The following is a 12,162-nucleotide window of genomic DNA, read 5'->3' on the forward strand; positions in this document are numbered from 1 at the left end:
TAAGATTAGTTATGCAATCACTTTAAAAAAATTGTTAAAAAATTTTAAAAGCCCCCTTGAATCAATAAAATATTTTTTTTATTTTAAAAAGAACTCTATATCAAGTTTATATTAAAACTGTTTAGAAAAAGGAGAAAAAATAGAGAATACAGCTTGAAACCAAATTTTATTAAGAACGTCTTATATTAGTTTTTGATAAATAATGAAAAAGGCCATATTTTATTTTTCATAAAAAAGTCACCTCATAAAATTTTAAGATCATTTAGTTGTAATCCATTCCTAAATTATAATTTAGTAATCATTTTGCAACCTTCTGTTGTTTTTGATTTATTGCAGCTCAAAATTTATTTTCTGCGAATCTAAAATAATAAAAAAATGGACATTAATTATTTTTTTCTCCGTTAACGGGCTTATAGATTTTCTTATAACTCTCAAAATCATTATATATACCAAAGAATATTTCACAGCATTCAAAAGTTGTAGGAACTGATTAGCTGCTCTCCTCCAAAATATTCCTCAAATTGTCATGGTTACCATACCATTTTTGTGGTATTTTTTTTTTAGCATATTGGTAGGTGATATTTTTTACTCAATTTACCCTTGGAATATAGCTTTTGTGCATTGGGATTTTGGGATGTTTTCTACAATATATAAAAGTTCTTTTATAATTTTTTTTTTTAAATTAAAAGTAGCCTTCAGTTAGAGTGTATAAAGTATGTCCTAAAAAGCGGGAGCGGCATTTTCTAGTTGGTAATCTGGAAAGGTTCTTTAAATGATCCAAACCTGATATCATAGATGTTAACTAAGTGTAAAGTAATAACTGGTACGTCTGCTCATAAAAGACTGAGAGTAACAATAAGGGTTTGCTTGGAAGTTATAAGTGTAAATCCTTGTTGGACTCCGAGTATAATTGAGGATCGACATTGGAGTAATCACACCCTATATGTTCTTTCTATGAACGGAGTGGGGTTTTTGTTTATTACGCTCATCACAAGACTGCTTGTTGCTGATCTAATAAAACGTCATGACAAATTGTCAGGGTGACCTACTTTATTACCGTATATTTAACATGCCGCCAGGACATATTTATGCATCACTGGTATTTAGCCTTTTCACCCTCTGCGCAAGACGAGCAGAAGATAAAGCTAAACATTTCGTTTCGTCACGTTATATTTCGTCTCATTCCTCTTTTATTCATTTCAACAATAATTAGAAATTGTTTCTTTTAGTCAAACGAAACAAAAAAATAAAATGTTTTTTTTCATCTTCGTCACGGACAAAAACTTTTGTTGGCGAATATAAAACTTTATTAGGTTTAAGTAAAGACGGGCATTATTTACTAATATGTTATTTTGCATGCGGTATAACAGATTGCATCACGTATAATATTGTTTTTTTTTTTCTTTTTAGACTTTCTCAGATTTGGAAAGGATGCTCAAACGTGCACGTCCAAAATTTAAATTAAGAGCAGATTTGAGGAAAGATTGTTTTAGCCCTATTGTTGTATCCACTTTAATCGAATCAAAAGATGAAGCGTCTTCTAGTGATGATTTTACACCTTTTTCGTCTCCGAGCAAAAGACTATTAATATCTCATGATGATAAAGTTGTTAGACATGTTCAATTTAATAGAGAAAAGAACAGTACAAATAGTATTAACAATAATGAATCCATATCTCTTACAACAATTCCTATTGAGAACGATTGCAAAAGGTAAGAATGATAATGATATTATTTCACTAAACTAGCGATAGACCTTGTTAATACTTGTACTTGTGGCTCAAACATGTAACACCAATGTATTAAAAATAGCCCGGAAATACATTTACTTTCTTTGTGATTGCTCGTCCGCACGCACAATTTAAAAAAAAAAGAACCGGATCTTTATTTATTCGCATTTTTTATGAAAAAGCACTTGTTAATTTGTAATTTGTAAATTTTTACTCGAAGAAGAAGAAAAAAAAGTCGTTTAAAAAAACAGAAAACCTATTTTTTCAAAAAACAACGTTACGAAGTGAAATATGAACCTAAATTATTAAAAAAATCATTCTAAAAACAAAAGAGAACTTGATTTTCTTTAAAAAAAAAGAAGTCATTTGAATCCGCATTGTATTTTTCTAAAAAAGGGATTAATATTTTTTTTAAATCAAATTTTAAAAAAGAAAAGTGCTCCATGTCCCACTCACATTTGGCAAACTTAATCACACTTTTCTTCATTTTTTTTTGTCTTCAAAAAGTTGAATTAGAGGCACCACCACCAACCAGTTTTTGATTATATGCTCATTACTATAGAAGTGATTATGCCCTCATTTTTAAACATGCAAAGATACAATTGTATGATTTTCATATACAAATTACTACTTATATTAACACATTACCCAGATATTAGGGGTAGGCTCATTTATTCGGACCCCTATCGATTATTAGAAGTTAAAAAACGGATATCTAATTAATCTCCCAATTTGTTTCCTTCAAATGAAGGTTGAACGAACCCAGTCAAAATATTAAAACATGAATTTTGACAACAGTATAAATCCTGTGGCAAATATTTCGAGAAATTAAATCCAAGACTTTTGTATTTTATTAATGATGTATTTGAAGATAAAAATGTGGGGGAGTGTGCTAAAGAATTTAAAATTGCTTTTAATGATTTTTTTAAAAGAAAATTACATTCATAGACAAATTGAGCGCTTGATCGAGCGTAAGAAAATATTTTGGTGGTAGCACCATTTGCCGAATGACATTTCACCGAACGGATACTTTGAGGAAAGGGAATTTGCCGAATGTACATATTTAGTATACTGATATATGCGATTGTATATTTTAATTCAATTAAAATGGTAATATAATCAATAATTATTGTCATAGAGGTAAATTAATAAGTGTTATTTTGTAGAAAAATATCTTTTTTTTTATTAATTATACTTTTTAATTATCAACTGTAAAGATTTGAACTACATTCAAACCACATACTACTGTGTTGTGTTTATATAATGACCATTAAATAGTATAATTATCATTTTAAATTTAATTAAAATATACAATCGTATATATTAATATATTAAATATCATTTTTTGGCCAAGTGTCCGAAATGGCCCTTCGCCCAAATGTCCGTAGTATTGATCTTACTTCCATTTTAAATTGAATTAAAATATACAATTGCATATATCAATATATAAAATATCACTTTTTGTCCAAATGTATATTCGGCAATTGTCCTTCGGCAATATGCCCTTCGGCAAAAATGTTCTTGCCCAATATTCCACTCACTCTTTTTCCCTATTATTCCGGGTTCCTAGGATTTTCGTCCCATCTTCGGAGGCATGGGAGAATTTTATTTTATTTCTCTTTTGTACAGTCTACGAGGAAACCGCCTACATGTACCCAACAGATACTAGAGTGAATTAATGACAGTTCAAAGTCTCAAAAAAGAATGAACAAACTACTTTAAAATTATGTTCAACTCATATTTTTAAAAATTTGTCAACTTCTAATTAATAATATGAATTGCAGTTGTTAGTTTTTTTGTCAGTCTATTAAAATAATAAAATAGGTTTAAGACATAAACACGTACGTTAAATTGACCAAATTTCCGGAGAAAAATAACCTAACTTTGAAATTCCATCCTGAGGCCATGATAAAAAAACAGCACGATTTTGGGCATAGTGAAACCCCTACACATGTAGAACATTTTGCCATAGCTTCATATTCATAAAAAGTTGGGCAATTTTTTTATTTATCATAAAGTACTTTCCAGTCTATTTCATATTTGTTTTTAATCAAAATTGAGGTCATAAGAAATTGAAATATTATATTTTTTTAATTCATTTTTAGAATCCTCACACTTAAAAATAGTAAAATTCCAAATTTAAGGAGGTAAGTTCTTTTGAATGAAAAAATATACATGAAAATTAGCGTCCTGTACTAAGATATTAAAGCGACGTTGACATTTTTTGATCCAAAAAGGCATTAGGACGAGTATCTATATCTCATGAACGACTCATAATTATGTGCTAAAATTTCATACTTTTTATTTACTTTTGAATATGAGCTTGTGTGCCAAAAATCATCCAAATCCGAGGTTGCATTTTTTTTCTCGATTTGACATGGTATGATCCTATAGATACGATAGCATCATTGGGAGAAGTGTGCAGAGTTACAAGGAGACTATAGTGAAAAATAGATTAAAAAAGTCGAGAAAATGTCATGTATCTTTGTTAGGTCGGGAAGATTTAAAAGCACCCTTGTATAAAAGTATACACAATACTTAAAAAACACTAACTCTTAGGTACCTTACTGATTCATTACAATTAATTTCACTATTAAGCACTTAAGTTTTATTCACTCCAGGTTGTGTATTAAAATTAAGGACTCAAAAATTATTCACAAACTACAGCGAATAGCGATCTACTGCATCTTTTTAAATACACCTATTGGTTGATAAAAAGTTAGGGGGTCAACTGATAGTTGACCTGCCACGAATTAGACGGGCTTGAATATCTCTAGGCATGTCCTTCTCACCTATTATAATCATCCGTACTACTTTATTATTCTTTTTTATCTCATGTCATGTTTATAATCATATTACGTTTAAAATTCATCTCGTGACATCTTTAATCCAAGTCATTGTTTGAATAATAAGAATAGGCAAAAATAGGATGAAAAAAACAACATTAGAGTAACACAATAGCTTTGAAAATATATATGTTATTAAACTACTTTACATAATAATTAATCAACAATGATAATCAACAATCATTACACCATGCAACAGCATTTTCGCTATTACATAGTTAAACTCATAAGTGATTGAATTTCTTCCCCCTAGAATATTATTGTAATCTATATTGAATGCAACCTAACCAACTTATTTTATTAAATGTCTTATTAAATATTAAAAAATAAATTGACCAAAAATAAATGAAAACTGACCTTTTTAGATTTAAAAGAAAAAAGGTGAAATATAAGGTCTATTCTATAACTTGAGCTATGATATGAAGCACTTGAAGATAAAATAAAAAAATATATTAGTTTCCAGGTAAGGTCCTTCATTGTACTCGTTTTTTTTTATGGTTATATACATTTTTTATTAATTGTAATCAAGATAAAGAAATATATACTTCATTTTTCAAATGTTGAAATGTTTGAATAATTTATTTTTGATTTTTATTTTCATCTATATAGTTATTTCATGTCTGAAATATGGCACTGAAAAAACTTTGATTTTAAAAAAAGGCTATAAAGGCCAAACTTGTCTAGGTTAAAATTTTTAATGGCCATTTTGGGTTTTACAGCTTAGATAACAATAATAATTGTGGGTTTTAGGCTGCGGCCGCTCCAAGATCTTCATTTTGTGCCAAACAATGGTTGAAAAATAGTTTTACGAATCTTTTATTATATACTGCTCCATTATTAGAATATTTTCTTTGCGAAGGGACGTATTGTACACATATTTCAAATATTTTGTCTCAAATTTTGTTTATGGAAACGATATTGGTATATTTCATGCAGAAGTTTTTACCTCCGGTTTGGGTTTGGATAATGTCCATATTTTTTACAATAAAAAATACATGTATTATTTTAAGAATAATCAAGTTTATTTGTATTTGTGTTCCATCTCAATTTTTCTTCACGACTGTCTTCCCAAAAGTGCATTTTCGAACATTTGTCTATCAGATACTTTGTTTTTCTAAACTTTGTCCACTATATCAATTCCACTGGTATATCTTGAAAATAATAAATGATTTACATAGGACCAATAACTCAGTTGAGGTCTGCCACATGACATTTTAGGAATATATAAAAGTCTTTATATAGTCTTTTAGAAGAAGATGAAATGTCGTCATAATCAGTCCACTCATATTGTTACGTTCCTTCAATTTCGTAACAAAAAACAAATTAAAAATTTGTGTAAAAGATACTTAATGTGAGGGAAAACAGTGAAATAAATTTCGACGAATAAATTTTCGCTCAAAAATATGGACACGACACTTAGCAAAAAGTTTGTAGGAACTGATGATCAGTGAAACAATAGTTTTTTATTTTATATTTGTCCACCTTTGTTAGAATATTTGTCCTACATGGGACAATTGGTCATCAGACGTAATAGATAAATTAATCATATAGTATTCGAGGGGTATTAAGTATTGATTTATATTTCCTCGAAAAGGCTGAACTATGCTTATCAGAATCTCATCTACCTACAGACAAATATTTTTATTTGTTTATCCCAAGAAATAAGCTTCTTTAATTCCAAAGCCTTTCCCCTTATTGTACTTTCTAGAATCAAATAATTGTCGTTTTGATAATGCTTTCACAAAATCTTATCAACTACATTATTTTTGGTTACTCTTTAAAATTCTATGTTTATTTGCAATATGATTGATATATAAATTCTAAGCACGCTTTGTTGAACAAATCTCTTCTATGATAAAAATCATTTTTTTAAATGACGGATTCTGATTGATTTGTTATTGTATGACCCGTCCAATTCTTCGGGATAGGAAAAAATGTAATATTTTTTTCATATAAAGATGAAAATTATATAGATTGTTGAGACAGACATTGAAAGTTTTGAATTGTGATTGAAGAAAGGACAGGATTGATTTTCCCAACCTTTGTATATTTGATGTAAGTTAACAATAAATGCCTCTTGAACCATAAGTTATTTTTTTGGTCCCAAAGATCAATCATATCAATATAATTTACTGATTCACAATTTGTTAACAATTTCACATTTATATCTTTTTTCATTTCCAAGACAAGATAACTTTAAATTGAAATTTAAACAAAGTATCTTTGATTGAATAAATGAATTTCATAAATCTTATTTTAGTTTGCTTATCTCCTTGTTATTTTAGCCATTTTATTGTTGCACATAACTCATTGGTTTCTATTGAAGTAATTGTCGATACTAGTGATGTGTCGTTCCTTATTTAAGACTAAAGACTACAGTCGCGTCCAGTTTAGTATTTCATACCAGTCTTTAAAACTTATAAAGTTCGGTCCTTGATGACGCCACTTTACTGTTTTTTTTTAAAATCATTTCAAGTACTTAGAGTCTTAAGGACCAATCACAAGACTGTACTGAACCCAATAAATAAGGACTGACACAACACTAGTTGATACAAAAAGTCATTTTCCTTGTGTCTGAATAAAATTGTCTTTTAGGAACTTTTTACAAGTTGATTATTTCTGGAGATTTCTAAAAGATGCCTTCCATAAGTCGCAATGTGTCTTTTCAGAGATAAACAAGTATAGTAATTGTAAAATATAGGCATGAACTGATATATCGGATCAAAATCGAAAACCGATATATGATGTCAAATATTGAATATCTGCATTGTATGGATATCGGAGATCATTTTTAGAAATTTCAATATTTGCTCCTCCTGTCAAATATATATGAAGAACTTGCACGGATGAGTTAACTTGAAAAACTGACTATATCATTATTAAAAAGGTACACGGTATAAATAAAAGATAATAAAAGATAAAACAACTAAAAACCATCATACTAGAATGGAGAGTCCTTCATATACAAGAAAAAAAAAAAAAAATAAAAGGAGGTGATGGGAATTGTTTTTTTTTTCAATTTTTGAGCCAGGGAATGCTTTATACATTGAGCACTCACACTTAGATGAATGAATGAATTCACTCACTCGCTATAACAAATGTACTTTTTAAAAGGTGTCCTAAATAAATTCTTTTCTTTACGGCCCTCTTCCTAACATTATTTAAAAAAAAAAAAAAAAAAAAAAAAATTATTAATCCGTACTTTATAACTCAATTTTTTTTTTTCCCTCATGCTTCAGCCTTTTCGATCAAGTAAAGCATTAACCAACTAACAAGAGTTAAAAGAAGCTGAATAATCAACATCTTCCTTTATTTTTAATAATATTTCATAATAATAATTTCCTTAAGGTGCCTATTATACACATACATGGATATTTGAGTTGTGTACATTTAATATATTATAATATCTCATATAATAATTTATCACTAGTTATATTTTGAGCAAGAAAGCGAGCATTACATCACTCCATCATTTACCATTTTTATTTTCTTCTTTCAATAGATATCCTAGAAGCCGTGTCTGCCCAGTCGGAGATTACAGGGCCATGAAGTGATCTTGGATTTATCTTTTCATGTTCTATTATTTAAATTATTATACTTCTTATGTATTTTATATAAATATAAAATACATTTCAGTTATTTTTTAATTTTTCCTAATTGCTTGGCATTTGTTATCCTGTCGGCGGATCTAATAACAGTTTATTTTTCCCCATGCTACACCCCTGGTTGCTGGGTTTTTTTTTGGGGGGGAAAGAAAAAAAGCAAATGTTCTTATATTATTTTTTAAATATTGTATCCTTGAGATATTATTCTGTTGGCAAAAAAACAAACAAATGCCCATGTCAATCAGGATCAAGTTATGTAATATTTTTTCGTGGTATAATTTTTTGCAAATGCATCAAATATTAACGGATACTTTGAAATCAGGGCAGGAAACACATAAATTGGGACAAAATGAATTTTAGCGTAGTTCATAAGTCCATCCATAATATTCTCAGTCTATGGCATATTATTTATATTATTCCACTTCTTCGTTTAATTAGGATTACAGAGTGGGGACTCAAAACTCAATGTAGCATGATTAAATTACGATAAACGAGATTTTTATTGAGTAAAAAACAGACAACTCAAAACAATTTTTGGTATGTTTAAATACTATATTTAGTTGAATGTTGAAATCAATATGTAACAAGCAATAACAGCCTCGACCCGCCGGCGAACATATCTTTTACGATGAAGGTCGTGCCCATGGCGCACCACACTGTATGATGCCTGCTCGGAGCGTATCCAAAATTTAAATAAGAGGTGCATTCTTCTCCTAGACTTCCCAAACTGCAAATTCCAAGGAATGAGGTCACCTAGAGATCAAGGCAGAAGGGGCCACATGGAGGCAGGTCAGAAGTCAGCCATATTGTGTCTACATACGTTTAGATTATTCTTGGCTGTAATTGACTTCTTGATATTTTAGGGAGTACGGATAGAGATGTTAACGGTCTCTGCAACCTTTTTGGTACTATCATAGGCGCGGAGGAAATCGCACACGTGTTGCCTTTTTTGTTGTTAATCCTACATTTTTACACTTAGAGAGATGGTATGAAAACGAAACTTGTTTAATTTATTTCACCTGTTGTTTGGTTATGCAGTTAAACCTTGTAGCATGAAATAACAGGAATAAAATTGTAATACAATGCTACTGCAATTTTCGTCTCCTCTCTTTATACCGCTTCAAGTAATATCTTTCTTTGAAAATACAACTTTCTCATTAATATTTCCGTATTTATGAAGCTATTAAGTAGAGATTGCAATAAATCAATTATTGATGGACCCTTGAATAATTTGTCATTATAGCAAACTGTGTGTAACTAACCATTGTTGTAATGGGAATTTATTGACGGTCATTACATATGTCACCATTGGATATGAAGGCGTACAAGGGAAAATACAGTTGAAGGTAAATATCAAACCCATTCAAAAGGATATCATGATAAAAATTATGTTGTTCTCAGTTTCTATCTCAGTGCAATTGTGTTAATTATAATGTAATTATTAACATAAATATGAACATATTTCCTAATGAGAAACATGGAATTGATGGGATTTTGCAGTCATGTAAATGATTGCCCTTATTTGTGACAAAAACACTCTTAATCACCTTATATATTCTTTTCAGACACGATATACATATTTTTTATTTAATCTTGTTTATTAGTGTAAATTACTTTTCATGTATGTAGTAGATATGGCAAGGAAAGTTGGAATATATCTGTCAAACCTTTCTTGTAGTATGACGGAAGACCTTTCGCCATACAGAGTACCTTCGAGATTATTGACTCGATCTCAAATATACCTTTAGCCCTTGGATTTGTAGCCACCAGACAATCGGATATCTTTGGTTCAATCCCATACGCATCCCCGGTCAATAAATTCGTTGTACTCCTTACGTGAGTTATGAATTGATAAAAGTAGAGCATATGTGCTGAGTTTTCAATCTCCTTTTTACTGAACGAGCACAGTTTTTCTTCTTGCATTTTCTCGATTTTTCCAATAAATATGGACAAGGTGTCCACTCTGTACTTAAACAACTTTCAGAAGAGCCAAATATATGCAAGAATATATTTTTGACACATTTTTTTATCATTATGAATAAAGTAAGGAGTTCCACCTTCGACGCGTAACATGGATGCTCAAGCAATCTAATGTAAAAGGAAGATAAAAATGTTACACGTAAAAAAGAAAAAAGAACCTTGAAAGGCCAAGAATATCGTTGATCAACTCTTTCTTCATGCAATTTACATAACGGGGAGCCTCTATTGTATCATGGACTACGCTTTTAGTAAAAATTAAATCTTGCAAGGAATCTGTGAGCGTAGTTTGAGTCTCAGGTGCTGTTTAGTGATACAAAAACCCATATATGTAGTCGTTATTAATTAGTTTATAGGCCCGAAACTAGTTTTCCTACTATAATGTCTACTGATATGTAACCTTTTACAATTTCATCTGACCATAATACCTTGGCTTATGATGACAAAAGTCATAAAAGTGTATATTTATGTACATTTTTCTGAATAGACGCTTTCCAATCCAATCTTATGTCAGTCTATTCGTATTCCCGTTAAAAACGATTATTCCTTTTTTATGCCTGATATTAATTGAGTTTCAGTGTGTGAAAGGGATTTATAGTTATATTATCTTTCACCAATTCTCCAGATCTCTTAGAGGCGGAACGAAATAAGTATACAATGTAAAACAAGAGACACTATAGATTAACTAAATATACATATATGAGTGAAGACGTCAGAAAAGCAAGTTCATTGATTCTAAAAATGAGCAAGAGCTCCCCCACAGAATGGGATAGTGAGCGGAACTGACGCTTTAATTAATTTTTTTTCCTTAATTACAAAACTTTATTTTACTTTAAACAGAAATTGGTACAAAAGTACGTAGATAATAATTATTACTAATGACACCATAGAGCTTGAAAGAGTGAAATTTTAACATATAATTCACACTCCAGCACTAAAGTACTCCCTGCATTAATAATGATACAATTTATAATATTCTTAGAGATGTAAAAAATATGACCCTAGGCAAGGTAAAGGCTTTTGTAGTTGCAGTCTGAACAGTATTTTGTTATTTTCCAAAGTTGTCAAAATTATTTTTTAATTCTTAGGCGGGAACATCTAGTTATGAAGTGCGTGAGCTCATGGATAACAAAGAGTAACAGTGTGGAATGGTTTGGGAATTGTAAATTTTAAGTCCTTGTTGGATTCGAAGTAAAATTGAGTATAAATATCGTAGTAATTTATGGCCATATTCTTGCCAGATATGGAGTGGTGCTTGCATTTATTTGTTTCCTCTTACAAATAATCTAATAAAATGGTGAGAGACCTAAGCTGTTTTTCTCCCGAAAAAATTTCGAACTGTCAAAATGACCACGTTAATTTTCGGTTACTTTTTTTAACCTAACAATAGATCCATTTTGTTGCAACTACACTATCAATTATCATGTAATAGTCTATTTAATGACATGCGAAACTTTAAAAGTTTTAGTATATATATATATATATATCATAGAATCAATTAATTGTAGTTGCTTCTTTGTTGAACAAATAAAAATCAATTTAATCTATTAGTGGTTTATTCAAGCTTCCTTATCTTATAATTTCGTCCCTTTAGCCTACAGATAAATCTTGTATTAGAAGCCTTGTAAAAATAATTACATGCATTCATACATAATAGCTCAATCAAGGAAATTATTTTTTGTAAATAGAGGCAAAATATGTCGGTTTGGTTTATTTTTGTACATAAGGAGCAAATTACGTTTAATTAGTTATATTATAAAATAATGTTTGATTGATGTATATTGTAAATGATTAATGTAGACTAAATGGTACTTAATATTTGTATATACCAGGTCTAACAAAACTTTACTCTCCCACAGTGTGCAATACTTTGTGGTTATAATTGGTTGTAAATCGTTGTATCGTTGCGCCAGAAATGTAGGGGGATTGTCCATAAAGTATTAGCGCTAAAGAAGAGGAAATTTAGGAGTATACGGATATCTAAAAAATTGTCCAAGAAAGTTTT

The 12,162-nt window shown here is 29.8% G+C and overlaps 1 protein-coding gene across 17 annotated transcripts in view; it reads left to right on the forward strand.

The window, feature by feature from the left end:
- LOC121114935 (KCNQ potassium channel) overlaps positions 1–12,162 on the forward strand; it is a 579,520-nt gene that overhangs the window by 155,719 nt on the left and 411,639 nt on the right. For 13 of the 17 annotated variants that reach the window (XM_071887328.1, XM_071887329.1, XM_071887309.1 and 10 more), the window contains exon 3: positions 1,411–1,712. The exons of the other annotated variants lie outside the window; for them this stretch is intronic. In XM_071887328.1, coding sequence (XP_071743429.1) covers positions 1,432–1,712 — 281 coding nt within the window. In that variant the 5' untranslated portion in view covers positions 1,411–1,431. The remainder of the gene's footprint in view (positions 1–1,410; positions 1,713–12,162) is intronic. 17 annotated transcript variants of the gene reach the window in all.

The sequence above is a fragment of the Lepeophtheirus salmonis genome, chromosome 3, assembly GCF_016086655.4.
Source record: "Lepeophtheirus salmonis chromosome 3, UVic_Lsal_1.4, whole genome shotgun sequence".
NCBI lineage: Eukaryota > Metazoa > Arthropoda > Copepoda > Siphonostomatoida > Caligidae > Lepeophtheirus > Lepeophtheirus salmonis.